The sequence below is a fragment of the Piliocolobus tephrosceles genome, chromosome 14 (assembly GCF_002776525.5).
Source record: "Piliocolobus tephrosceles isolate RC106 chromosome 14, ASM277652v3, whole genome shotgun sequence".
Lineage (NCBI taxonomy): Eukaryota > Metazoa > Chordata > Mammalia > Primates > Cercopithecidae > Piliocolobus > Piliocolobus tephrosceles.
Window position 1 is genome coordinate 1,196,541 of NC_045447.1, and position 27,901 is coordinate 1,224,441.

Consider the following 27,901-nt stretch of genomic DNA (forward strand, 5'->3'; position numbering starts at 1 on the left):
GTTTGCTTGTGAAAAATATGAAAGGGTAGATTCTGCCAGTTGGGCACAAAACTTTCTCCTAGAAACTATAGTAGGTCTAAAAGTAATACATATGACTGTTTAAAAGAATTCCAATGGTGGCCAGGTGCGGTGGCTCACGCCTGTAATCCTAACACCTTGAAAGACCAAGGCAGGATGATCGCTTGAGCCCAGGAGTTCGAGACCAGCTTTGGCAATATGGTGAAACCCCGTCTCCACTAAAAATACAAAAATTAGCCAGGTGTGGTGGCATGTACCTGTATAGTCCCAGCTGCTCAGGAGGATGAGGCACGAGAATCACTCGAACCCAGGGGTGGAGTTTGCAGTGAGCCGAGATTGCACCACTGCACTCCAGACTGGGTGACAAAGCGAAACTCTGTCTCAAAAAAAAAAAAAAAACAAAAAAAACAAAAAACAAAAAAAGAAGCCAGGAGCGGTGGCTCACTTCTGTAATCCCAGCACTTTGGAAGGCCGAGGCGGGCAGATCACCTGAGGTCGGGAGTTTGAGACCAGCCTGACCAACGTGGAGAAACCTTGTCTCTACTAAAAATACAAAATTAGCCAGGCGTGGTGTTGCATACTTATAATCCCAGCTACTCCAGGGGCTGAGGCAGGAGAATCCCTTGAACCTGGGAGGGGGAGGTTGCCGTGAGCCAAGGTCACACCATTGTACTCCAGCCTGGGCAACAAGAGCAAAACTCTGTCTCAAAACAAAAAACAAAAACAAATCAAAACAAACGAAAAAAAAATTGTGCTGTTACAGGAAAGAGGTTCCGATCCAGACTCCAAGAGAGGGTTCTTGCGCAAGAAAGAATTCAGGGCAAGCCCGTAGAGTAAAGTGAAAGCAAGTTATTAGGAAAGTAAAGGAATAAAGAATGGCTACTCTACAGACAGAGCAGCCCTGAGGGCTGCTGAGTGCCCATTTTTATGTTTTTTTTTGGATGATATGCTAAACAAGGAGTGGATAATTCATGCTTCCCCTTTGCAGACCATATAGGGTAACTTCCTGACATTGCCATTGCATCTGTAAACTGTCATGGCGCTGGTGGGAGTTTAGCAGTGAGGACAACCAGAGGTGGCTCTCATTGACATCTTGGTTTTGGTGGGTTTTGACTGGCTTCTTTATCGCAACGTGTTTTATCAGCAAGGTCCTTATGACCTGTATCTTGTGCTGACCTCCTACGTCATCCTGACTTAGAATCCCTTAACCATCCAGGAACGCAGCTCAGTAGGTCTCGGCCTTATTTTACCCAGCTCCCATTCAAGATGGAGTTGCTCTGGTTCACACGCCTCTGACGGTGATCTAGGAACCAAAATGAAAAGTAACATCTCCCTCATGCTGCCCCGTGGACCCTTCAGGCAGTTGTGTCTCCTTGCAGTGGGGTTCTGCCCCCACCTCCACACACATGCCCTCACTGAGTTCGGAAGGGGGCTTTACCGCCGGGGCAAGGCCCAGATGCATTCTCCTGGACCTGCATGGAGTTGCTTTTTGGGCCTGCCTTGGGGTCTGTGCACTTCCTGTTCCTCCCTCCTGGACCGCTTGTCCCCAGAGAAACGTGTGGCTGGGGACACGTTTGGTCAGGCCTCAGCTCCCCAGGCCGCACCGACTCGGCGAGCACCTTCCCATCTCCGTGCCAGGCTGCCTTTCTGCATTCTCGGCTGCCTGACTCCCCTGTGAGAAGTGAACCCCACAAAGGCAGGGAGGTGCTGTTTTTGTTTTGTTTTTTGTTTTGAGACAAAGTCTCATTTTGTCACCCAGGCTGGAGTGCAGTTGTGCAATCTCAGCTCACTGCAACCTCTGCCTCCCGGGTTCAAGTGATTCTTCTGCCTCAGCCTCCTGAGTAGCTGGGGTTACAGGCGCCTGCCATCACACACAGCTAATTTTTTGTATTTTTAGTAGAGATGGTTGGCCAGGATGGTCTCGAACTCCTGACCCCGTGAATCGCCCGCCTCGGCCTCCCAAAGTGTTGAGATTACAGGTGTGAGCCACCATGTCCAGCCCAGGAGGGGCATTGTTTAGGCCACTGCTCTACCCCCATCACCTCAGATAAATGCAGCACACAGTAGGCACTCAATGTTTGTTGACTGAACAAGTGAGTGTTGAACCCAAGCCTGCACCGTGACTGGGCAACAGCAAATGTTCAGGGAGTACTTGCTGAATGAATGAATGAATGAATGGCCTGTTCTACTCCAGTAGTTTGTGGTGGTTGAACATCAGTTCAGATGAACGTTGGAGTTGGAGGGTAGGCATGGCACACATGGAATCAGGTGAGCAGAGCAGGCTGCACGCCCCAGGTCAGAGTCCATGGGAACCCTTATCACCCCTGCAGGGTTGGGCAGCAGAGGAGGCACACATCTCTTGGAGGCAGGTGTCAGGACACGAACTCTTGGCCCTCTAGGTCAGGGTGATTCCAAATTCTGCCTCAAGGTGTGGGTTGGGCTGTAATAGAGGATTTAGACAATCAAGGTTTGTACAGCCAGAGGCACTTGCGGCACCAGAAGGGGAGAAGTGACCCTACCCAGGCTGACAGAGCCTGCAGACAGGTAGGAGTGCTGGCAAGGCTAGGGGGGCAGTAACCTCCTGGACCACCTTGTGGCCAGGTAACTGTCTTCACAAACGACTCAGGGGAGCCGGGCCCTAAGGCTCAGAGGCCAAGAGTGCAGACGGGTGCCCTGGGAGGCTCAGGGGCTGGGTGGCTGTTGCCAATTCTTCCCTTGGTGCCCACTGCTGGGGATATATCAGGGGACAGAGGGGCCGGTCTTCCTGCCACCTCTGCCCAGAGTGGTCCAGGCTTGCACAGTGAGAACACAATTACAGCTAAGATGGGGCCTCCAAAAGTACAGGGACTGCATGGGACCTCCAGGGGTGACACAATACTAAAAACTGAAGGATTGGGAAACTATCAGGCCAGCTGGAAAGTGGAGTGCAAGGAGGAAGTGGTCAGAGCTCAGGACAGGAAGGACGCAGGACCACATCTTAGTCTCACGCCCAAAGCCAGGCACAGCCTCCAGTCTTTTTTTTTTTTTTTGAGGGGGGGAAGAGTCTCGCTCTGTCACCCAGGTTGGAGGGCAGTGGCACTATCTTGGCTCACTGCAAGCTCCACCTCCTGGGTTCACACCATTCTCCTGCCTCAGCCTCCTGAGTAGCTGGGACTGCAGGTGCCCGCCACCACGCCCGGCTAATTTTTTTTTTTTTTGGTATTTTTAGTGGAGACGGGTTTTCACCATGTTAGCCAGGATGGTCTTGATCTCCTGACCTTGTGATCCGCCCGCCTTTGCCTCCCAAAGTGCTGGGATTACAGGCATGAGCCACCGCGCCTGGCCTTTTTCTTTTCTTTTCTTTTTTTTTTCCTGAGAGGGAGTCTTGCTCTGTCACCCAGGCTGGAGTGCAGTGGCTCAATCTCAGCTCACTGCAAGCTCCGCTTCCCGGGTTTATGCCATTCTCCTGCCCCAGCCTCCCGAGTAGCTGGGACTACAGGTTTCTGCCATCTCACCTGGCTAGTTTTTGTATTTTTTTTTTTTTTTTTTTGAGACGGAGTCTCGCTGTGTTGCCCAGGCTGGAGTGCAGTGGCCAGATCTCAGCTCACTGCAAGCTCCGCCTCCCGGGTTTACGCCATTCTCCTGCCTCAGCCTCCCGAGTAGCTGGGACTACAGGCGCCGCCACCTCGCCCGGCTAGTTTTTTTGTATTTTTTAGTAGAGACGGGGTTTCACCATGTTAGCCAGGATGGTCTCGATCTCCTGACCTCGTGATCCGCCCGTCTCGGCCTACCAAAGTGCTGGAATTACAGGCTTGAGCCACCGCGCCTGGCCCGTTTTTTGTATTTTTTAGTAAAGATGAGGTTTCACTGTGTTAGCCAGGATGGTCTCGATCTCCTGACCTCATGATCCGCCTGTCTCAGCCTCCCAAAGTACTGTGATTACAGGCTTGAGCCACCACGCCCGGCCTCTTTTTTTTTTTTGACACGGAGTTTCGCTCTTCTTGCCCAAGCCGGAGTGCAATGGCGCATTCTCGGCTCACTGCAACCTCCGCCTCCAGAGTTCAAGCTATTCTCCTGCCTCAGCCTCCTGAGTAGCTGGGATTACAGGCACGTGCCACCACGCCCAGCTAATTTTGTATTTTTAGTAGAGATGGGGTTTCTCCATGTTGGTCAGGCTGCTCTCGAACTCCTGACCTTAGGTGATCCGCCCGCCTTAGCCTCCCAAAGTGCTGGGATTACAGGCGTGTGCCACCGTGCCTGGCCTCTGGTCTTTTTTATACCTTCCTCCAATACCCAGCCAGGGGCCACAGAAAAGCCCACAGACCAAGGGCCAGCTGGGGCCACCTCCCCCAAGGTTCTGGATGGTGTGAAAAGCCCTTGTTTTGTCGGCATGGTGGGTTCAGTTCCATGCGGGGCCATGGCCGACCTGGCCTCGACACACTGCTGACCACGCTGTCCTGCGCTGCAGCAGCTTTGCTCACTGCTGGCCGCCAACTCCACATCCACACTGGTCTCCCCTGCCATCCCCTTGAGCTGTTCCCAGTTCTTCCCCATCCCTTAGGCCTCGGCCTGGCTTGGTGCCCACTCAAGGATGGTATTTCCCATGTGACTTCACTGGATAAGGCTCCCCAGTGCCATCCACAGAGCACCCACTGTGGGCCAGGCCAATGCCAGGCCTAGAGGGAGCCCTGCCCTGCTTCCAAATAGCCATGGACCCCTGGGACAGGAAAAAGCTGCCCCCGGTGCTTTATCTAAGCAAGCTTCAGGGGGAGGGGAATTGGGGCCGGAGCAGAGTTCTGAAGGATGTAGTGCAGTCAGCCTGGAGCAGAGGGGAAAGGCCTTCCTGGTAGAAGAGCCACCAGGCACAGGGGCCCGGAAGTGAGGGAGTGCAGGGACCCCAGGCCTGGCACCTGCGATGAGGGGTGTGCTGGAAACAGGGTAGGTGTGGGGATGCTGGGGGCTGTGGACGGGGACGCGAGACTGCTGAACAAAGGGCTTGCGTGTTGTGCTGGCTTGTTTTGTTTTGTTTTTGAGACAAGATCTCGCTCTGTCACCCAGGATGGAGAGCAGTGGCTCAATCACAGCTCACTGCAGCCTCAACCTCCTGGGTTCAAGGGATCCTCCCCCCTCAGTCTCCCAACTACTTGGGACCACAGGCATGCAACACCACGCCCGGCTAATTTTTTAAACTTTTTGTTGAAATACAGTTGCCTTATGTTGCCCAGGCTGGTCTTGAACTCCCGAGCTCAAGTGATCCTCCCGCTTCGGCTTTGTGCTGGGTTTTTGAGCAGATCCTGCCATTAAACGGGAAGCTGGCTTCCAGGAACAAGCTCTGATGGGCTACTCCAGGCTCAGAGCTTCTTAAGTCTTTCCAACATTCCTTACCATGAAGGAGTCCCACTTAGAGTGAGTGACCCAGAAAAGAAGTGGACCCAGGACACTCCCTGAACTGGGAAGCTGCCTCCACAGCTTAAGACACAGGCACCAGTGGCTCAGGCCTGAGGACAGAGGCCCAGGTAGGCACACCAGCTGGGGCCTGCCCAGGAGGCAGGGTGGGAGACCCACAGAGGGCCAAGGCAAGTCTCCGGTTGGGGCCCTGTCCGGAGAGGGTGTTTGCACCCTGAACACCTCCCTGGCGCCTAGAGGGTTCTACTGGCCAGCCCTGAGATGGGTTCCCAGCGCTAGAACCCAGGCTAAGGCCTGGTCTCACCTCCCATGTGGACAGACCAAATGAAGACAGAGTGACCAGACCCCAGCTGGAAACACAGCAGAGGCAGGGGGACAGGGCTGTGGGAACCAGGAGAGCAGCTGAAGTGTCCAGCCAGGGGAAGGAGCAGAGAAGAGCAAGAGGCGGAGGGAGCTGGTCACCAGATGGGGATCTGGGGACACAGGAGAAAGTGGCTTTGTCCTGCAGCGGGCAGGCCAGGCCAGACTGTCCCGAGGGGCCAGAGGAGGAGCCAGCAGCAGTGGGGACAGAGAGGCCTCTGTGAGTGGGAAGCGCCCAGCTGGCTGGTGCCTAGAATCCTCTTGGGGCCCTCCTGGTGGAAGAGAAGGGGGCCGCAGGGTCACCTGTGCTTGTGGCCAGGGAACTAGAGGGGAAAAGTGGGATCTTTGGAGGGGGTGCGCTCCCATCCTTACTCCACGATGCTACCTGGGGACAGGTTTTCTTGTAGGGTGCCAGGCCCCGTCCCTTGGAGAGGTGGCTGGGGCAGCCAGCCACAGCTGGATCCGAGATAGCGCGGAGCCACGGCCGGACGTTTAGTGGGGCTGGGGCGGGGCAGAAAGGGAGCTCTGCGATGCCAGACTGGAGCTGGAGCTGGGGGATCCGGTTCCGCCAGCCCAGGGCCTCCGCGCGCCTCCCAGGGCCCCTCGGCAGAAAAAAAAAAAAAAAAAAATCAAACCGTCTCTCAGCCAATCGGGGAGCAGATGGGACGAGCTCGGCCAATGGCCGCGGCGCATGTTAATGAGGGCTGACGCTACGAGGAGGGCCCCATTCAAAAGTAGTCGCTATTGTCGCCGCGGGCTGAGCTCGCCGGGCCCGCCCCTCCGTCGGGCGCGCGGGGACGCACGCAGGTGGACGCGGGGACCGAGCCCGGGCGCCCATGGCCGGGGCCGCCATGGCCGAGCGGGGTCGCGTGCCTCCCCCTGCACCCGCGCCCGGCACGGAGGGGCTGCCGCGCGCCTTCCTGCAGAGCCTGCGCACCCTGTTCGACATCCTGGACGACCGGCGGCGCGGCTGCGTGCACCTGCGCGAGATCGAGTCCCGCTGGCAGGGCACCGACGCGCGGGAGCTGCCCCGTGGGGTGCTGGAGGGCTTGCGCCAGGTGGCCCCGGCCAGCGGCTACTTGACCTTCGAACGCTTCGTGGCCGGCCTCCGCACTTCCCTGCTGAGCGCCGACGGCTACCCCCGGGAACCCACGCGCGCCCCAGCCCGGCCCGGGGACCAGCCGCCGCCGCCGCCGCCGCAGCGCCTGGTGTTCGCACCTGCCGACGAGCCAAGGACGGTCCTGGAGAAGAAGCCCCTGCCCCTGGGCGTGCGCGCCCCTCTGGCCGGTCCCAGCGGCGCGGCCCGCAGCCCGGAGCAGTTGTGCGCCCTGGCCGAGGCGGCGCCCTGCCCCGCGGATCCCGAGCGGTCCCAGAGCGCGGCGTTGGAACCGAGCTCCAGCGCGGACGCAGGTGAGTTCCGAGCGGCCCCCGGGCCCCCTCGTAGCTCTCCCGGGCCCGGGCCGGAAATCGGAGTCTCACGGTTTCTGGTGACGAGCTCCCTCTGCCTCTTGCTCTCCTCTGCTCCTTCCCCTGGCTGAACACCTCCTCCAGGGGAAGGAAACCTGCTGCCCGTGCATCTCCCACGAGGGACGGGGCTGGGGAGCGGTTCTTCGTGGACTCGGGATCCCGGAGGGCGCCTCGGCGGGCCTGGAGGGAAAGGGGCTTCATGCCTGTAGTGGTGAGCCCAGGGGCTTAGGGAGGCAAGCCAGACCCTCTCCTGCCACAGCGTAAGGCCACCAGGGCCCGGGGGTGTCAGGTGACTCAGAAAACCCACCAGGAGCCCAATCTGTACCAAGCCTGAGCTTGGGCTCTCCATCTCCAATACCCTTTCCGCACCTGGGGACACCTGGGCCCTCAGCCTCCTGTCTGTGGCTGTTCAGGCAGAGGTGCTTCCTTCTCAAACAAAGGGTCCCCCTTCTCAGTGTGACAGCTCAGCCAGGGGGGCTGGTCCCACTCACCCCACTAAGGCCCAGGCAGGCAGGGGCTGCTGCTGGTGGCCCAAGAGGACCTGGCCCTGTTGCCAGGATGGGCAGGGGCGTGGGTGGGTCTCCTGCACCCCAGTGGGGCTGTACTATGGCAGATGCTGTGGAGGGACATAGGCCACAGTCCCTGGGGATGGCTGGCAGACTCCTCTCCTGCTTCCGGTCCAGTTGGCAGTGACGGGAGATTGCTGAATGGTCCCCTGTCTCCCCCAACCCAGTGCCTGCCTTGGGAACAGGACCTGCATTATGGCTGGGGTTGGGGGCCAAGCTCCCAGAGGAGCCCCAGGCCCCACAGCCCGTTCAGCCTGTGCACCTGTTCTGCCAGGGGCAGGCCTGCCCACCGGTGGCTCCTGCCAGTCCCCATGCTGCCTGCTGCTCTGCCACCCTCCCTGTACTGCTCCCCCACCTCAGCCATATTCTCCAGCCCTACAACTGGTGTTTGGAGCCACAGTGGTCCTGGCCTCCCTGGTGATCTGATCCAGCAACCGCACCAGGCTCGGGGACTCTCAGTCCTATGGTGAGGGAGGCTTCAGAGGGTAGCTGGCTCCAAATGCAGGGTCAGCATTATCCATGTGGCCATGCAGTTTGAAATTAGCCATGGGATTGCACGCAGTGGCCGGGCCTGGGGTTTGGAGGCCTAAGCCTGTGGTCCACCCCTGCTCTGCTCTGATGTCCCACGTGGTGCTGGCTCACGTACCACACCTCCCTGAAGGCCACGTGGCTAGGGCTCTAGCTGTCACCCTCTCACAGGCAAACGGAGGACCAGACAAGTGGCATGGCATGATTGATTGACACAGCTCACTTTTGGGGTGCCAAATCTGGAGTTCTGAGGTCACCCCAACTCCCAGAAAGCCTCCCAAAACACACAGCCTTCCAAGCCCCCAGCCCAGAAGTTCGGGGCCTCTTTCCTTGTTCCCACCTGGGACTGCGTGTTTGCTCCAGGCTGGCTCTGGCCCTGGAGGTGCGGCCTGCTGGCCCAGGGTCCTGGATGGGCAGAGCCACCACCCCCATGTAGCTCAACACCCAGCATGCTGTCATCTGGGGAGCTGGGAGCTGCTCTATGGACTCGACTGTACAGACCGGGCCCCAGTGTCTTGGGGCTTCCTCCACGGCCTCCCTCTGCCTGTACCTTCTCTGCTCCCACCTCCTGAAGGGCTGTGTGCCCTCCCACTGTCTTGCCCCAGAGCTGCCAGCCACTCAGCACCACAGGCGAGAGCACGAACTCAGGGCTGCGTGGAGCCAGGCTCTCTGCCGTGCCTACCTGGGCCCAATTCTTGCATTACCCCCCCAACTCCTGTGGCCAGGTGCCGGGTGCATGGCCTCTAAGGATATGCCTGGTGCTGGGGCTACCGCTAGAGGCTGAAGGAGGATGCCCTCCTCCACACCTGCAGCCACTTCTCCTGTAGACTGGGGAGGCACACATACTCCCTCACCAGGAAGCTGGGCCAGGGTGGCACCAATGTGATACTCTTGGCTGCCCCCAGGGGGAGCCCTCAGGCAAACTTCACAGCAGGTGTCTTCAAGCACCAGGAGGTGTCTGACTTGTCAGCTGGGTGCATGGCCTGGCATATCACACACACGCGGGACTAACTTTTCTTTTGTTTTGCTTTTTGAGACGGAGTCTTGCTCTGTCACCCAGGCTGGAGTGCAGTGGCATGAATCTTGGATCACTGCAACCTCCACCTCCTGGGTTCAAGTGATACTCCTGCTTCAGCCTCCCGAGTAGCTGGGATTACAGGTACACGCCACCATTCCCGGCTAATTTTTGTATTTTTAGTAGAGATGGGGTTTTACCATATTGGCCAGGCTGTTCTCAAACTCCCGACCTCATGATCCGCCCCCCTTGGCCTCCCAAAGTGCTGGGATTACAGGCGTGCGCCACCTGTAATCAGCCACTGATTTTTTATTTTCTTTCTTTCTTTTTTTTTTTAGATTGAGTTTTGCTCTTATTGCCCACGCTAGTGTGCAGTGTGGCGCGATTTCGGCTCACAACAACCTCCACTTCCCAGGTCCAGGCGATTCTCCTCAGCCCCCCAGTAGTGGGATTACAGGCGCCCGTCACCACGCCGGGCTAAGTTTTGTATTTTTAGTAGAGACGGGGTTTCACCATGTTGGCCAGGCTGGTCTTGAACTCCTTACCTCAACTGACCCCCCCGCCCTCAGCTTCCCAAAGTGCTGGGATTACAGGCATGAGCCACCATGCCCAGCAAGGGACTTTTTTTTTTTTTTTTTTTTTTTTGAGACAAGGTTTTGCTGTGTCGCCCAGCCTGGAGTGCAGTGGTACAATCTCGGCTCAGTGGAACCTCTGCCTCCCAGGCTCAACCAATCCTACTGCCTCAGCCTCCCAAGTAGCTGGGACCACAGGTGCGTGCCAGTGCACCTGGCTAATTTCTATGTTTCTAATAGAAATAGGGTTTTGCCAGCTGGGCGCTGACTCACGCCTGTAATTCCAGCACTTTGGGAGGCTGAGGTGGGTGGATTACTTGAGGTCAGGAGTGCAGGACCACCCTGGCCAACATGGTGAAACTCCGTCTCTAATAAAAAATGCAAAAAGTAGCTGGGCATGGTAGCGGGTGTCTGTAATCCCAGCTACTGGGGAGGCTGAGACGGGAGAATAACTTGAACCTGGGAGGCGGAGGTTGCAGTGAGACGAGATCATGCCATTGCACTCCAGCCTGGGCAACAGGAGCAAAACAACATCTCAAAAAAAAAAAAAAAAAAGGAATAAATGGCGTTTTGCCATGTTGCCCAGGCTGGTCTCAAACTCCTGAGCTCAAGTGATCCACCCACCTTGGTCCCCAAAAGTGCTGGGATTACAGGCATGAGCCACTGTGCCCAGCCGTGCAGGACTAACTTTCTATCAGAATCACCATCCTGAGAAAAGTTAGGTTTCCATCATTCACATCCACATCTCCTGCTGCCTTGCAGGGCCCTGTGCAGATGGGAGAGGCGTAGTCAGGACCAGAACCCCCCGCCCACTCCTCCCTTACCCAGCCGCCTTGGAGACCCAGGCTGTGCCTGCGATGTTCTGGGCACTGGGAATGCAGAAAAGAGCTGGACGAGGCTCCTGGCCCCAGGGAGCTCACGCAGTGATGGGGCAGGGTGTGTGTGTGAGCAAACATGCGGGCTTGGTGGCACAACCCTCCCCAAGCCAGTGTGAGGAGCTGGGGCAGGGGAGAGGGACCAAATTCCAGCCTGGCACAGAGGCTACACATGGGCCATGCCAGGCTGGTGCCCGAGACCTCAAAGGTGGGCTGAGATGTGGAGGCTGCTGCACCTCAGCAGAGCCTGGCCAGGCCGGTCTGGAGGTGAGCCAGGCCCATGCCTCTCCACAATAGGTGCAGTGGCCTGCAGGGCCCTGGAGGTGGACTCAGGGGATGCCCGGCGGGCCCCCCGTGCCCGAGGGGAACGTCGGAGGCACACTATCACCAGCGGCGTCGACTGCGGCCTGGTGAGCAGGGGCTGGGGCTCTGTGGGGCTCTCCATCTTGTCTGGAGGCTGGAGGCTGGGATGGGAGCAGGAGGGCCTTGAGCCTGGGGGAGTCCATTGTGGAAGTACAGTCAGCTCTGCACATCTCTCCCCCTACATGGGCTTGAATCCCCTGGAGGGACAGCCCAGGGTCAGGCAGAAGGAGATCAAGAGTTCGTTTAGGGCAGCTATGTGGCTGCCCAGCCCGCCTCACGAGGTCACTGCTGCAAGCCAGTCTGGCTCCCCAGCTGTGTGTTCACCACAGGTGGACCTCGGGAGGGTGGGCTCAGCTGAAGGGTCAGTCACCCCTCCCCCAGGGAAGCCTGAGTGGAGGGGCTAGGAAAGGCCAAGACCCCTCAGCAGGAGGCACGGGGTTCCTGCTCCAAACGGGCCTACGGGGCTCACACACGCAGGTGTCCTCAGAAGCGTGCGTCCGTGCCTGCGTTTGCAAACGTGTACATGTGCTGCTGCATTTGTGCCTGTGACTCTGGTGCCCACCCACAGGCAAGCTCATGCATGCATGGACGTGTGCGTGCTCACTGGGGCCAGGCATTCCATGTACATGCACGTGTTGCAGCTGAAGCAGATGAAGGAGCTGGAGCAGGAGAAGGAGGTGCTGCTACAGGGTTTGGAGATGATGGCGCGGGGTCGTGACTGGTACCAGCAGCAGCTGCAACGAGTGCAGGAGCGCCAGCGCCGCCTGGGCCAGAGCAGAGCCAGCGCTGTGAGTGCCACCGCCCTGTCCCCAGGTCCCCACACTTGGAGACCCCAGCTAACCCCAGGCACCCCTGGGCATTATAGCTGCCCCTATTCCTGGACACAGTGGCTGTCGATTGCACCCAGGGTGCTGGGACATCCCTTTTTCCCCCCGTGACTGCCCCACTCCTAGGGCCTAAGGCGCCTTGGGCAGACCTCCCATCCCACGTCAGCAATGCCCCTGGGATCCCTCTGGGCTCTCTGCAGCATCAGGAGGCAGGAGAGCCACCTGTGGGAACCCCTGTCAAGGCACCATGCTGGCCCTGGCTGGCCCTCTTCTCTGACCACTCCTCCGCTGCTTTCTTCCCAGGACTGTGGGGCTGCAGGGAGCCCCCGCCCACTGGGGCGGCTACTGCCCAAGGTACAGGAGGTGGCCCGGTGCCTAGGGGAGCTGCTGGCTGCAGCCTGTGCCAGTCGGGTGAGTGTACCCCAAACCCCCATGCCTACGCTGGGGCCCAGGCCAGTTTAGTGCTTCCGGGCCCTCGTCCAGGCCTGCCTAATCCTCCCCTCCCGCAGGCCCTGCCCCCGTCCTCCTCCGGGCCCCCCTGCCCTGCCCTGACGTCCACTTCACCCCTGGGCTGGCAGCAGCAGACCATCCTCATGCTGAAGGAGCAGAACCGACTCCTCACTCAGGTAGGGCAGGCGCGGGAGGGGTGTGGGTGGGTGACTCCTCATCTGGGTAAGGCAGCCGGAAGGGGTGCGGGGGTGGGGATCCGCAGGCCTTGACCAACTGCGCACCTGCCCAGGAGGTGACCAAGAAGAGTGAGCGCATCACGCAGCTGGAGCAAGAGAAGTCGGCGCTCATTAAGCAACTGTTTGAGGCCCGCGCCCTGAGCCAACAGGACGGGGGAACTCTGGATTCCACCTTCATCTAGTCCGTGTGGGCAGCGCAGGCCCCCAGGGCCGGCCTGGCACTCAGCCCTTCGAGGGTGTGCGTCCCATCGCACCCACCCTCTCTGGCTGGAGACCCCCGGCAGGCCCAGGCACAGTCCCGGAGTGGGCGCCTTCCTGCCCCCCTTGCCAGATGGGCTCCCCAGGCCTGCCTCCGACTGGCCCCTGCACCAAGCCCTTGACTCCGTTTTGGCTCCTGGTGCTGACATGGGCTGGGACTCTCTTGAGTCCGCATAGTCCGCAGCTACTACTGCCGTTGTCAGTGGACAGTGGGGGACCCCTCCACGAGTTACCGCCCCCCATTTCCAGCGGTGCTGCCCTGGGTCCCACCTCCAAGGAAAGGCACTGCTCTCGCCAGGCTGCACTTCCGACAACGGCCAGCAGAGGGCACGGGGCGGCTCCGACGCGGTTCCAAGGGCAGCTTTCCCCCTCAACCAGGGCACCAGGACAAGGTGGCTGTAGCTCGGACAGAAGCTGATGGAGGGGGTGGGGATGGCCTGTAAGCGGGGGGTGCCCGCCTGGCAGGGAAGCCCCAGGGATAGCAGTCGGACTTCAGGTCTTGGCCAAGGCTGAGGGACTCTGGCTGCAGCGGGGTGCCAGGCGGGCGAGAGTTTGGCCTGCATGTGCCTTCCGCAGACCCTGGGGTGATGGCCTTCCTCATCCTGGCCAGACACTGCCCCACGTTGAGTCCCACACAACAACCTGTGAGCCTGGCTCCCCAGGAGGGCCCCCAGACGGCTCCCAGGCACGTCATAGGCAAAGCCTGTCCCCCCGGACTCAGGATTCTCAAAGTCTGGGGTCCTGCTCACCCCCCTTTCCTCTCATGCCCAGCCTGACCCCAGATTTCAGCTGGGAGAGGCCACTTCCCTCAGCCAAGGAAAACGAGAACCCCCAGAGTACAGGAGGAGGCTGGCGCAGGTGCCCTTGCGTGTCATTCCTGTCCCCCTGCCCAGCCCCCTCCCACTGGTGCTGGGGTACACACTGGTGGGGGGCCCCTGCTCAGCCCAGCCTGGAGGGCCCCAGTGCTACCAGAACCAGGGGCACGGCATCATGGATGGTTCTGCAGCCCAGGGCCCCGATGGGGAGGCAGTGTGTGTGGGGTGCAGGAACCCGACGTGGGGTCAGTGTGTGGGGCGCAGGGACCCCTCATGTACAGGGTACTTTGGTACACTGTCCCACAAGGCACCTGTCTCAGAGGAGGGGTCCTGGCAGGCAGCGGGGCAACTCCCTTCTGGAACCCAGCTCCATGCTAACCTGCCCACAGCAACCCCACTGAGCCACATCCCTGGCTGCACCTGGCCTGCAGGGGTGTCCCAGGACAGGCCCAAGCCAGCCCAGCGTGCAGCTGCCCTCCTACCCTGAGGATGGGAGTAGGCTTTCCAGGAGACATAAGGATGCCAGGCCTGGATCTCCTGGGCAGGAAAGGGAGTAGATCTTGAGGGCCTGTGCCCCACAGCCCCAGCACCAGGTGGACTGCAGCGCAGTGGGTGGGCCACTGGCAGCTGGGGAGAAGCTCCCCCGTCAGCAGGCTGGGGTCTGCCCACTAGGGCCTCCCCACGTCTGCCTTTGAGGGTGCCTGCCATGCCCTGGGGAATCCTGGCATCTTTAGAGGGCTGGAAGCAGGAGACAGAACAGTGTCTGTCCCGGGGTGACTTCATCAGGAGACCGCCCACAGAGCTGGACCCCGCAGCTAAAGCGGAAATGTGAGACAGGCTGGCACCTCCAGAAAAACTGCCTCTCAGCCTTGGTGTTCCGTGCAAGGTGAAAAAAAATAGGTCCTCCAAGTTTACAGCTTGAAATCAGGCTAGTGTGTGGCCCTGGAGACCACGAGGGGAGAATTTAAAGTAGCCCCGACTGGCAGGGTCTAGGTGGCTGGCAGAGGAACATGCAGACCCTGCCGGGAGCCCGCCCTAAGGACACAGGGCGGGTCAGTCTCCTTGCAGGATGTGAGCAGCGTCCCTGGGCTCTATCCACGAGGTGCCAGTAGCGTGTGCAGGTACATACATGTGCGTGCACACCGTTATGACACCCGGAAATGTCTCAGGACGTCGAAATGTGTCCTTGGGGGCAGAAGTGTCCCCATTTGAGAATCTGCCCCAGAGGAACACCACCACACCAGGCCTCAGGACTTTATGTTGATCAAGTTCCAAGGAAAAGGAACATCTCAGCCGGGCGTGGTGGCTCACGCCTGGAATGCCAGCACGTGAGGCCAGGAGTTCGAGACCAGCCTGGGCAACGCAGTGAGAGACCCCATCTCTATGAAAAAAGAAAAAGAAAAGAAAAAAGAAATGAGACCTCCGGTTTTAAAAATTCATAACCACCACAGGAAACAACACACTATGAGACCCAGCAGAAGCAACAGATAGACTCTGTAGACCCAGATCCTGGAATTATCAGAGAGAATATAAAGTAACAGTGTTTATATATCTAAAGAAATAAAAGAGATTTCTGGAAATATGAACAAGGAGTGGTATTTATAGTTTCTTACTCCATAAAAAGCATGACCTCTTAATGCCATAAAGAAGACGGCCGGGCCCAGTGGCTTGCGCTTGTGGTCCCAGCACTTTGGGACGCCAAGGTGGGTGGATCACCTGAGGTCAGGAGTTTGAGACCAGCCTGGCCAACATGGTGAAACCCCATCTCTACTAAAAATACAAAAATTAGCCAGGCATGGTGTTGGACGCCTGTAATCCCAGCTACTTGGGAGGCTGAGGCAGGAGAATTGCTTGAACCCGGGAGGCGGAGGTTGCAGTGAGCCGAGATGGCACCACTGCACTCCAGCCTGGGCTACAGAGTGAGACTCCGTCTCAAAAAATAATATTAATAAAATAAACATTTATCGGTCAGGTGCAGTGGCTCCCACCAGTAATACCAGCCTTTTGTGAGGCAGAGGTGGGAGGACGGCTTCAGCCCAGGAGATTGAGGTCAGCCTGGGCAACACGGCAAAACCCTGACTCTACCAAAAACGCAAAAATTAGCCAGGTGTGGAGGCTCACGCCTGTGTTCCCAGTTACTGGGGCTGCTGAGGTGGGAGGATCACTTGAGCCCAGGAGTTTGAGGTTACAATGAGCTATGATTATGCCCCTGCACTCCAGCCTGAATGACAGAGCAAGACCCTGTCTCAAAATAAATAAAAGAAAGAAAAGAAAGAATCCGAGAAAGTCCAGACTTTTGGATATTAAAGCACACACGTCTAAACAACTTATGTGTCAAATTTTAAAATTAGCTGGTGTAGTGGCGCATGCCTGTAGTCCCAGTTCCTCAGGAGGTGGAGGTGGGGGGATGGCTTGAGCCTGGGAGGTCGAGGTTGCTGTGAGGCCAAGATTACACCACTGCACTCCTGCCTGGGTGGCAGGGTGAGAACTTGTCTCAAAAAAACACATGTGAAAAAAATAAAAAATAAATAGGAGTTCCTCTTTCATGAAAAAAATAGTAAAATAGGAAACATACATGAAGAAACTTGCTTGAGAAAAAGTACACAAAACATCTGGCTAATCAAGAAAAAAGAGATAAGGCACAAATAAATGATATAAGGAATAAAAAAGCGACATAGTCACACATGCTGCAGTAGTTCAGCTGATTCTAAGAGGATATTTTAAATGAGATGAAACCAATTCACTTGGAGTGGGTAACTTCCTAGAAAAACACAAAATCAGCCAAGTGGGCAGGCACACGCCTGTAATCCCAGCACTTTGGGAAGCTGAAGCAGGAGGACCACCTGAGTCCAGGAGTTTGGAACCAGCCTGGGCAACACAGGGAGACCCTCCAACTCTACAAAAAATAAAAAAATTGGCTGTGTGTGGTGATGTGCACCTGTGGCCCCACCTACTCAGGAGGCTGAAGTGGGAGGATCACTTGAGCTCAGGAGACGGAGGTTGCAGTGACCCATGATTGCACCACGGCACTCCAGCCTGGGTCAGAGTGAGTCCCTGTCTCTAAAAATAATAATAACAAATCTCAAAAAACAAAAAAGAAAGAAAGAAAAGAAAAAAATACTAAATTGGCTCAGGAAGAAACAGAGAACCCATTTGGCTGTATAACTATCAAAGAAATTGAAACAGTGCCATAGAAGCCAGCACAGTGGTGTATGCCTATAGTCCCAGCTATTCCCGAGGCTGAGGTGGGAGGATTTTTTAAGCCCAGAAGGTTGAGTCTAGCTTGGGTAACATAGTAAGTCTGGTCTCTAACCCATCTCTTTTTTTTTTTTTTTTTTTTTTTGAGACGGAGTCTCGCTGTGTCACCCAGGCTGGAGTGCAGTGGCCGGATCTCAGCTCACTGCAAGCTCCGCCTCCTGGGTTTACGCCATTCTCCTGCCTCAGCCTCCCGAGTAGCTGGGACTACAGGCGCCCGCCACCTCGCCTGGCTAGTTTTTTGTATTTTTTTTTTATTAGAGACGGGGTTTCACCATGTTAGCCAGGATGGTCTCAATCTCCTGACCTCGTGATCCGCCCGCCTCGGCCGCCCAAAGTGCTGGGATTACAGGCTTGAGCCACCGCGCCCGGCCTAACCCATCTCTTAAAAACAAACAAAAAAGGTACCACCGAAAAATCAGGTCTAGGTGGTTTTTTTTTCAGGCAAGTTCTACCATAAATTGCAGGAAGGAGATAATCCAAATATTATGCTAATTTTTCCAGCTAATTAAAAAAATTAAAGCAATTTTTTTGTTTGCTTGTTTTTGGTAGAGACGAGGTCTCACTATGTTGCCTAGGCCACTCTCCCAAAGTACTGGGATTACAGATCAGGCCATCATGATATCAAAACCATAGAAGAGACTGGGCGCTCTTGAGAGGAGGATCAATCTCTGTGTTTATTCAAAGAAACCATAAACGTCAGTTCCACAGGACAATTGAGCCAGTTTCAAAATCAAAGAGGGCCAAAGCCAGGCGGGTGACACACACCTTTAGTCCCCAGCTACTCAGGAGGCTGAGGCAGGAGGACTGCTTGAGGCCAGGAATTGAAGACCAGCCTGGGCAACATAGTGAGGCCCGTCTCGAATAAAAGGACACAGGGGGCTGGGTTTGGTGGCTTCACGCCTATATCTCAGCACTTTGAGAGGCCAAGGCAGGTGCATCACTTGAGGTCAGGAGTTCGAGATCAGCCTGGCCAACACGGTAAAACCCTGTCTCTACTAAAAATACAAAAATTAGGCTGGGCACGGTGGCTCATGCCTGTTATATAACCTAGCACTTTGGGAGGCCGAGACGGGTGGATGCTCAGGAGTTCGAGACCAGCCTAGGAGCAACACGGTGAAACCCCATCTCTATTAGAATGCAAAAGCCTGGCGGCGAACGGCTGTGATCCCACCTATTTGGGAGGCTGAGTCAGGAGAATTGCTTGAACCGGGAGGTGGAGGTTGCAGTGAGCCGAGATGACGTCACTGCACTCCAGCCTGGGCAACAGAGGAAGAGTCTACCTCAAAGTAAATAAGTAAGATAAGATAAAATTAAAACAAAATGCTCATGGTGCCAGCTGGAGCCATCGTTCAGAAAAGAATTTGGCACTTACTAGAGAAGCGGGACACACACTTGCCTGACAACCAGCAGTTCGGTTCCGGGATGCTCCCCAGAGAAGTGCTCACAAGAGCGCATGTGCGGCCGGAGTGGTGGTTCACACCTGTCACCCCAGTACTTTAGGAGGCCGAGGGAGGCGGAGAGGCCAGGCACAGTGGCTCACACCTGTCATTCCAGCACTTTGGGAGGCCCAGGCGGGCGGGTCACCTATGGTCAGGAGTTTGAGACGAGCCTGGCCAATATGGTGAAACCCCATCTCTACTAAAAATACAAAATTAGTCAGTCGTGGTTATGGGTGCCAGTAATACGAGCTGCTCGGGAGGCTGAGGCAAGAGAATCACTTGAACCCGGGAGGTGGTGGAGGTTGCAGTGAGCTGAGATCACATCACTGCACTCCAGCCTGGGCGATAGGGCCAGACTCCACCTCCAAAAAAAAAAAAAAAAAATAGAGTGCACATGTGCAGAGCAGCAATCTCAGCAAAGTCTAAAGCCAGACATTGTGTGTTCACCAGCTGCAGCAACACGCCATATGCATGCTCTCACTCACAGGACGGAACACAGCAAGGAACAAACAAGCCACACCTTTCACTGTCAACAGGGTGAATCCCAAACGCGTAATGTGAGTGAAATCAGCAAGTCCCAGAATAGCACGTCCAACACATCAGAGACCACTGATGGGGTCCTGCCGCCACTCTGGCATTGCTCTTACCAGCTGTGCATATGTGCACCTCCCATTCTGTTGTGTCTCTGACCTCAAAAAGGACAGCACGGGCTTCCTTGCCTCCCGGGGGCCTTTGCGAATTCTGCTCTCCCCAGGCCAGTCGGTGCCCTCCCCATAGAGCTCACTGTGCATGCATGGAGCCTGGCATGCTTTTGGCCCACAGGAGGTACTCAGCAAGCGTTTGTTGAATGACTTAATGAGTACCTGAAGAAAGGGAGCAATGAGTGAAAGGCCTTTCACAAGTAAACAATTACGGTGTTTTGGCCCCAGCACAAATTTCTTTTTTTCTTTTACTTTTGAGATAGAGTCTCACTCTGTCGTCCAGGCTGGAGTGCAGTGGCGCGATCTCAGCTCACTGCAAGCTCTGCTTTCCGGGTTTATACCATTCTCCTGCCTCAGCCTCCCTAGTAGCTGGGACTACAGGTGCCTGCCACCACGCCTGGCTAATTTTTTTGTATTTTTAGTAAAGACAGGGTTTCACCCTGTTAGCCAGGATGGTCTTGATCTCCTGACCTCGTGATCCGCCCACCTCAGCCTTCCAAAGTGCTGGGATTACAGGAGTGAGCCACTGTGCCCAGCCCACGACCGGCTAATTTTTGTATTTTTAGTAGAGATGGGGTTTCACCATGTTGGCCAGGCTGGTCTTGAACTCCTGACCTCAAGTGATTCACCTGCCTCAGCTTCCCGAAGTGCTAGAATTACAGACGTGAGCCACACAGCACCAGTTTCTGATGGGGAGACTGAGGCAGGGCAGCCAAGATCTCAGCAGGCCTCAGGAAAGCCCCCTCCCTGGGAGGTCTGAGCCCTGTTTGGGAGGGAGGCTCTGAGTTTCCTCCCCCAGGGGTTCTCCCCTAACCTCTCTGCATCTGCATGTTTCCAGCTCAGCCTGGGCCAGGCCACGTGCAGCACATCTGGAGCCCCCATCCCCAAGAGGGTCTTAGAGGCCGAGGGCTGCCCTACCCAGAGCCCCCTCCACCCCTTCAGCTCCTGCCAGCTTCCCTCTGACACTCTCCCAAGTCCGCCTTCCAGGGGCCCCGAGTCCATGCCAGGAAGGGGCGTTCCCCCGCCCTCACTCTGTCTCAAAGAGAGTTCAGCCTCAGCCTTTGTCCTGGCCGCTCTGGGCTCCCTGCCTCTCCCTCCGCAGGGGAAGCTGGGCACTCGGCCATGAGCCTGTCTCCCCAGGGCAGAGTCCAGATCCCCTCTCCCGCCCCATCCTCTCAGACCTGGCAGGCCTCCTGCTCCCTGGCCTGGGCGTTTTGTCCATGAAGAGAGTCCAGAACACCAGGAAGCTCCGCTGGGCCTGGAAGGACGTGGGGGCACCGCAGGCCAGTGGGGGTCACAGCACCCCGCCTCTAGGCTCCTTTGTTCCTTCTTTTTCAGGCGTGATGTGCACTGTGCGTGCCTCTCCCTCCTCTGGGCTGTCTGGCGTGGAAGAAAGGCCTGGTGTCTGTGGGGGAAACTGGGGCCTGGGGCCTGGAGCTTAGCACTGGCCACACCCAGAGACTGTCTGCTGGGGCCCGGCCAGGCTGGGCTGTGAGGCTGTGAGGCAGCAGAGAGGCTTCCCAGGGTTCCCACCCCTCCCTTTGGGGTCCTGAGCTGGAAGAAAGATGCCTTTGCTGGGCCCGTGGCGCCAGACCCTCAGCCCAGGCGGCAATCCCAGCACAATTGTCACTGCCCCTTCCAGACCAGGCATGGTCTGGACCCTGCCCTGTGGGGCTGCCCTTTGGGCCCCAGCAGCCCGCACTCCCTGGTGGCCTTGCCTCGTGGCTCCCTGACGCCCTGAGGCTGGAATTATTGGGACAAGAATCCCCACTTTGCAGCAGGCGCGAAGGGGGCGGCCCCTGGCCGGGCTGGGATGCAGGGCCTGTAAGGCGTCAGAGCCCAAAGGCCAGCCATGCCATAGGGCGGAGGGGCAGGGCTTGCGTCTAGGGCCAGCTGCGCTTCGCCTGCCCCAGCCGTCCCCAGAAGCCTGGGGACGTCCCCGTTGCTGACCTGCACCCCAAGCCTGGCCTGGGGACCCTCTTCCTTGTCTTTCAGGCCGTGTAGAGGCCCCGCCTGCTCCCATCCTGGGGAAGCCTCCTCTGGCCTCCGCAGCCCAAGCCTCTGGGTCCCTCAGGCGGAGGGGCAGCAGGAGCGGCCGGGGCCCTGGGCTGGGAGGCAGGGACCTTTGTGGCCCAGTCTGTGCTGCTTCTCTTCTGTTTCTCGGCTTGGTGTGACCTGGGCCGTCTCTGCCCTTCCCCGCCCCTGCGTCCTCACCTTCACCTCAGTACAGGGCCCAGGTGAGGTGGATCTGACTGGGCCTCAAGGGTAGGTCCGGCCTGGGTCAGATGAGTGTCTCTGGAGCTGCTCTGCGCTAGCTCAGCGCCGCAGGCTGGCGGATCCTCGCTGGCCGGGAGGGCATCCCGCAGGCCAGCCTGGTCCTCACCAGCCCTGGGAGTTGGCGTCAGGGCCTTGCTCCACAAGCAGGTGCTGACTCTCGGCTTCCTCCTGAGTCCCTAGCCCGGGGCCCGCGTGGCTCCACAGCCGACAGTGCCTCATTCGTGCAAGCGAGTCTGGCCTCCTTTCCCGAGCACGGGAAAAGGGCGGCTCTCCAGAGCCGGACCCTCCGAGCCAGCCTCGCCCGCCCACCCCCACGCCAGGTCTCCTGCCTCCACGGCCGGGGGATCCCCTTGCGGAGTGGGCGGGAAGGGGAAGGTGGGCCGTAGCCGCGGGGCGCCTGGGCTGAGACCCGGGAGAGGGGGAGCAGCGCCTGTGACTCAGCCGCGTCCGCGTCTCACCTGCGCCGGCCGGACCGCGGGAGCTCGGGCGCAGAGGCGGAACCCGTCCGCCCGTGGGCGTGGCCGGTGGTGGGCGGGACGGGGGCGGGACGGGGGCGGGCCCGCCCGGCCTCCCGCCCCTCGTCCAGCCCCGGGGTCCCTACCCCACTGTCCCGCGGCCCAGCCCGCCTTCGCCTCCGGCTCCCCGCACTCTCTGTCCCCACGCGTCGTCCTCCCGCGCGCCCGCCCGCCCATGGCCGGGAAGGTGCGGTCACTGCTGCCGCCGCTGCTGCTGGCCGCCGCGGGCCTCGCCGGGCTCCTACTGCTGTGCGTCCCTACCCGCGACATCCGGGAGCCGCCCGCCCTCAAGGTGCGCGCCCGGGCACCCAGCGCAAGTCCGGGGAACAGCGGGCCGGGCCCGGGAGCCGGGGAGGGGGTGCGCGTCTGGGAACCCGAGCAGGGTCAGCCCAAGAACCCCACCGCGCTCTGCTCCTGGAGGGCTGGGTGGGGTCCCGGGTTCCGCGCTCTGCGCTCCCCAACCAGGTACGCGGGGTGGCGGTGTCGCTTCCAGGACGACGAGGTGCCGGAGGAACAAGTCCCGGGAATTCTGCGCTCGCCGCCGAGCCCGTCAACGCAGCCCAGAGGCTGTGTCCCCGCTCCCGGGATGCAGTCCCGGAGATGCCCCCTGGGTGCTGCCAGACGCCCGCCCCCAGCCCTGTGCGGGCCTCCAGGGGCACTCTGGCCACTTCTGCCCTGTGCTGCCGCCCCGGAGGGTGTGGTTAGAGGCACATCAACTGGGTATTCAGCCCAGATAGGGATCCACAAGCCCCAGGGCCCAGGACCCTCTCGGGGACACAAGGGTGGCCCAGATAGACAGGAGGGCTTGACTGGAGCAGCCCTGGCGGGTCCTCAAAAGGTTGGAGCAGGCTAGCCGGGATCTCCACTCCAGCAGGCCCAGGGACCTCCTGACCGACCCCTTTAACCCTTTATTGGGCTTGTGGAGGGTGGGATGGAGAGCCAAGCCCCCCAGCCCAATGGGCAGTCAGAAGCGGGCAGCTCTCCGGTTCTGCAGGACGGCCGGGTGGCGGTGCACACCCTGGCCTGTTGATACTCTGGGCTCTGGGGAGACCTTGGTCGGGATGGACTGGTGCAGCCCTCTCACAGGCTGGAATTGGCCCCTGGGCCTGGGAGACTGGTCCCCAGCTTTCCCAGTGGATCCAGGATGCTGGGACAGGAGCTGGAAAGGGGCATTTACAAGCTCGTGCCACCCAGGTCTGCAGGAACGCCCACCCAGCGCCCCCAGCAGGGCAGGGCCAGCTTCTCTCTCTTTGGCCCTGGCTTGGAGGCCTAGGGACAACGTGTCTTCAGAGCCGACCTGGCTCTGAGGCCCACGGCCAGCCTTGGCGGACCTTCTTCACCTGGGCCCCCGCCTCCTGCATCCTCAGGTTGGGCTGCCGAGGGTCAGAGGAGTTGGAAGGAGAGAGGGGAGGAAGGAAGAGGGGAAGAAGGAAGAGGGACTCTAGGGGGCTCCTCCTGCAGCAGCGCTTCCTCTCCCTGAGCCTGGGGACCTTGTGCCCCAAGGAAAAGTCCCTGGGGACCCTCTGTCCCTGTATCCCTGACTCAGTCCCTCAGTCTGCCCTTGCCAGGAAGGCCGCTGCCCAGACCCTGGCATGCTGGCTTCAGGTAGTCAGGAGGGAAGAATCACCTCCCCCCGCCATTCTCCTTCCAACCACAGTTGTCCTGGCCTCCTCTGAGCTTTAGCATGAGGCTTGGCACATGACTGCGTGTAAGGGGGTGGCAAACTGGAGGCACCCAACTTCATGTTTGGTGTCAGGGTGTCAGGGCCCCCAGACACCCCAGGCTGACTCCCCTCCCCTCCCCCCAGTACGGCATTGTCCTGGACGCTGGCTCTTCACACACGTCCATGTTTATCTACAAGTGGCCAGCAGACAAGGAGAATGACACAGGCATTGTGGGCCAGCACAGCTCCTGTGATGTTCCAGGTGAGACCCAGCCCGGCCTGGCCAGGACACCCACTCACTGCAGGGTCTCTGGGGCCCTCTCCAGCCTTAGCCGGTGCATTTCCAAGCACTTAGGGCCTTCTGCTTACTGTTGGGTGGGGCTCACTCCAGGCAGAAGCCCTGGAAAGAGAGAGAGGCTGGGCCCTCTGCGTCTGGGTGGGGCCAGGAGTCGTTTGCGTTCTAGAAAGGAAGCCCAGGCAGCAGGTAGGAGGTTTGGGTCTTGCCGGGCCTAATATTGGCTTCTGTGCTCCACATGGAGCAGGAGGAGGTCTGGGGGTCTGGCGGGCACACCCAGGCAGGGCCCAGGAGGCCAACCTGGGTCGACCATGCCCAGGGCTTTGTCCTAGCACCTGCACTCACACCCTCTCAGCAAGCAGCAGCCTCGGTCTCTAGGTGGCAGCTGGGCCCCTTTGTCTCCAACCTGGGCGTTTCTGGGGGCTTAAGCTGGGAAGGTGTGCCACCTGGTCAGGGAGCCCATGGCCCCTGCCCCCACTCTCACTTTCGTGGCCTATGTCCCACCTAGGGGCTGCCCGTGAGGCACAGGCTCATCTCTCTGCCTTCCTCTAGGCGGGGGCATCTCCAGCTATGCAGACAACCCTTCTGGGGCCGGCCAGAGTCTTGTTGGATGTCTTGAACAGGCGCTTCGGGATGTGCCCAAAGAGAGACATGCGGGCACGCCCCTCTACCTGGGAGCCACAGCGGGTATGCGCCTGCTCAAGTGAGTGTGCCTGTGCCCTGGCCCTGTCCCCATGATAGCTTTTGGCTGTGACCCCTTGTGGGGTGGACCCCGAGTACTGCCACAGCAGGCTCACAGCCACCTGGGGAGGAGGCCTCTTGGAGTTCTCTGTGTTTTGCAGCCTGACCAATCCAGAGGCCTCAACCAGTGTGCTCACGGCAGTGACGCACACACTGACCCAGTACCCCTTTGACTTCCGGGGTGCACGCATCCTCTCGGGCCAGGAAGAGGGGGTGTTTGGCTGGGTGACTGCCAACTACCTGCTGGAGAACTTCATCAAGGTGGGCCCGGCAGCTAGCCGAAGAGGCAGGGGGTGTGGGTGCCCTCAGTCCCTGGTTGACCCCACACTGCCCTCTCCACAGTACGGCTGGGTGGGCCGGTGGTTCCGGCCACGGAAGGGGACGCTGGGGGCCATGGACCTGGGGGGTGCCTCCACCCAGATCACCTTTGAGACGACCAGTCCAGCTGAGGACAGAGCCAGTGAGGTCCAGCTGCGTCTCTACGGCCAGCACTACCGAGTCTACACCCACAGCTTCCTCTGCTACGGCCGTGACCAGGTCCTCCAGAGGCTGCTGGCCAGCGCCCTCCAGGTGCCTCTCCACCCTGGCTGACCTGCACTGCACCGTCCCCTCCTGGAGCAGAGCCTGGACAGCCACGGTGCTGTGGAAAGCTTCTCCAGGCTGGGCTTTAATTGGCTGGAAAGACAGGTGGGAGGGTCAGAGCATGAGCAAAGGCCCAGTGGCTGGGCTGGGCCTGGAGAAGGGAGGGCCAGGGACGTCTGTCAGAGGGAGCCCGGTCAGGGGTGTTGGGATCTGTCAAGCAGGCAGTGGGGAACCATGGATTGCCCCTGAGCACAAAAGTGAGGTTGCCAGAGTGAGACCTGGGGGAGATTCGTCAGGCTGGTCCTCTGGAGCGGTGGTGGTGCCGCCCCGTCATGCTGGTGATTCCCCCAGACCCACAGCTTCCACCCCTGCTGGCCAAGGGGCTTTTCCACCCACGTGCTGCTTGGGGATGTGTACCAGTCACCATGCACCATGGACCAGCGGCCCCAGACCTTCAACAGCAGCGCGAGGGTCAGCCTGTCGGGAAGCAGTGACCCCCACCTCTGCCGAGATCTGGTTTCTGGGCTCTTCAGCTTCTCCTCCTGCCCCTTCTCCCGATGCTCTTTCAATGGGGTCTTCCAGCCCCCAGTGGCTGGGAACTTTATCGTGAGTAGGGGCAGACGGGTGGTGGCAGGTGCCCTGAGCTGCTGGGTTCTGCTCACAGCGTGCCTGTGCCCCCTTACAGGCCTTCTCTGCCTTCTTCTACACGGTAGACTTCTTGCGGACTTCAATGGGGTTGCCCGTGGCCACCCTACAGCAGCTGGAGGCAGCCGCATTGAACATCTGCAACCAGACCTGGGCTCAGGTGAGTCCCGCTCCCCCTCCTCCAAGGCTGTGCGGAAGGGCTCAGCCTTCACGTCCGCATACCTCCCCAGCCCTGCATGGACGGGCCTCTCGGAGTACCCGCTGCAGTGGGGGCGATGGCAGGCGTCAGGCTGACTCCAGAGGTGGTGGGGATGTAGTCGGGAGGCTGTGAATAAGTTGGACAGGTTGGAGAAGCTTCACCAGGCCCGACCTTCATCCCAGATCTGGAGGGCAGAAGGGAGGCCGGTGCCCAGGTTTCTGGCTTCTGCCACTGGTCCCTCCATGGTGCCACGCAAGGGAAGATGGAAGTGGGACTCGGCTGGGCACAGGGAGTGCGCCCACCGGTGACTCCAAGAGAAACGTACGAGCTGTCCCAGGACTGGGGTGGTGAGCGAGGCCCCATCTCGTCCTCCCAGGGCCTAGTCTCAGATAGACTGGGGTGGGGGAGGTTGGGACTCAGGCCTGGAGCTCGTCCTGTTCCCCTGACCACACACCAACGGTTGCTGCCCCTGCTCCCTGGTGGCCATGCCTGCTGTCCCTCCTCACTGGCCTTCCAGGCACGGGCGCTGGCTGGGGAGGGATGGAAGCATGCCCAGCCGGGGGTGCCGCTTGGACTAGGTCTTGCCATTCGTGTCCGGGCCTGTGTGGTGGTCTCTGGCCTTGCACCTCCCATGTGTCTGGGGAGGGGTGAAGCACGCCGCCCGCGCCCTCTCCCCGTGGGGCGGAGACCTCCTGGTGGTCGCCTGCCTGACAGTGTCCTGCCCGCATCCCAGCTGCAAGCTCGGGTGCCGGGACAACGGGCCCACCTGGCCGACTACTGCGCCGGGGCCATGTTCGTGCAGCAGCTGCTGAGTCGCGGCTACGGCTTCGACGAGCGCGCCTTCGGCGGCGTGATCTTCCAGAAGAAGGTGGGCTGGGGACCGAGCGGAGCGGGCCGCCCTTGGGGGGGGCGGGGCCTCTAGGGAGCTGACGCCACGCCCTTCGCCGCAGGCCGCGGACACTGCAGTGGGCTGGGCGCTCGGCTACATGCTGAACCTGACCAACCTGATCCCCGCCGACCCGCCGGGGCTGCGCAAGGGCACAGACTTCAGCTCCTGGGTCGTCCTCCTGCTGCTCTTCGCCTCCGCGCTTCTGGCTGCGCTTGTCCTGCTGCTGCGTCAGGTGCACTCTGCCAAGCTGCCAAGCACCATTTAGGGGCCGGCAGGGGAAGCTGTGCCATCACTCCCCCCACCGCTGTATCCCCACCCCTCCACCCACACCCACCCCTGTACCTACCTCTCTCCCCGCCCCTGTATCCTGCATTCCTCCACCCACCCCTCTATCCCCCACTCCACCCTCCCACTGTAGGCTCCATCTGTCCATTCCAGCACTGTATTCTCCATCCCTGCGCCCCACCCTCAGCGTCTCTACCACTAAGGCAGCCCAGGAAATGGGAACTGAGACTCTGGTACCCACAGGGGCCCGGGTGGGCAAAGAGCGCTCAATCCAGCTCCCTGAGCCGCTTCAGCCTGGGCATCACTGCAGGCCCCATGCTCCTCCTCCTCTTCCTCAGGGCTGGGTCTCCAGGGAGTGGGGCCTTGGTTCTGAGAATCAGCCCTTAGAGGCTCCATCTGTGGAGTCTGGGTCTGTACTGGGGAGGGTCACAGCCCACGGGCTGGCAGCCAGCCCAGCACCTATTTGTAAAAATTTTGTAATAAAAAGATTTTCCTAGAGACGTGAAAGGAGAGTGTCTGTGGGGTGGGGCATCCTTGCTGTGGCCTGTGCCCCACCTTCCCGCCGTTCTGGCAGCACAGGCCTGACCCTGGTCCTGAGGGTGGACACCAGCCCTCCCTACTGCTTTCTGCTCTGGAGCCAGGCCTGGGGCACTGGCTGCTCCCCTGCTGTGCCGTGG

At 59.3% G+C, this 27,901-nt stretch overlaps 2 protein-coding genes across 3 annotated transcripts; both read left to right on the plus strand.

Moving 5' to 3' along the window:
• The first annotated feature begins 6,509 nt into the window (after positions 1-6,509).
• SAPCD2 (suppressor APC domain containing 2) lies at positions 6,510-15,324 on the plus strand. The gene is made up of 6 exons (XM_023227590.1): positions 6,510-7,173; positions 11,084-11,196; positions 11,791-11,937; positions 12,280-12,387; positions 12,486-12,602; positions 12,716-15,324. The coding sequence occupies exons 1-6, from the start codon at positions 6,600-6,602 to the stop codon at positions 12,842-12,844; spliced, it is 1,188 nt and encodes a 395-aa protein (XP_023083358.1). The 5' UTR covers positions 6,510-6,599; the 3' UTR covers positions 12,845-15,324.
• Positions 15,325-22,057: 6,733 nt separating this feature from the next.
• On the plus strand, positions 22,058-27,720 carry ENTPD2 (ectonucleoside triphosphate diphosphohydrolase 2). Of its 2 annotated transcripts, none has more exons than XM_023227589.3 (9): positions 22,058-22,217; positions 23,733-23,850; positions 24,436-24,586; positions 24,726-24,885; positions 24,967-25,194; positions 25,558-25,812; positions 25,892-26,011; positions 26,784-26,918; positions 27,001-27,720. In XM_023227589.3, the coding sequence occupies exons 1-9, from the start codon at positions 22,101-22,103 to the stop codon at positions 27,202-27,204; spliced, it is 1,488 nt and encodes a 495-aa protein (XP_023083357.1). In that variant the 5' UTR covers positions 22,058-22,100; the 3' UTR covers positions 27,205-27,720. The 2 variants fall into 2 exon arrangements, with proteins under 2 accessions (XP_023083357.1, XP_026313288.1); XM_026457503.2 differs by having other exon boundaries at positions 26,853-26,918.
• The last annotated feature ends 181 nt before the right edge of the window (positions 27,721-27,901 follow it).

Coding starts and splice junctions, on each gene's coding strand:
- SAPCD2 (XM_023227590.1), top strand. CDS start 6,600: ATGGCCGGGGCCGCCATGGCCGAGCGGGGTCGCGTGCCTCCCCCTGCA. Junction 12,388..12,485: donor CTGCAGCCTGTGCCAGTCGG/GTGAGTGTACCC, acceptor CCCCTCCCGCAG/GCCCTGCCCCCGTCCTCCTC. Junction 12,603..12,715: donor AGAACCGACTCCTCACTCAG/GTAGGGCAGGCG, acceptor GCACCTGCCCAG/GAGGTGACCAAGAAGAGTGA.
- ENTPD2 (XM_023227589.3), top strand. CDS start 22,101: ATGGCCGGGAAGGTGCGGTCACTGCTGCCGCCGCTGCTGCTGGCCGCC. Junction 25,813..25,891: donor CAGTGGCTGGGAACTTTATC/GTGAGTAGGGGC, acceptor GCCCCCTTACAG/GCCTTCTCTGCCTTCTTCTA. Junction 26,012..26,783: donor GCAACCAGACCTGGGCTCAG/GTGAGTCCCGCT, acceptor CCCGCATCCCAG/CTGCAAGCTCGGGTGCCGGG.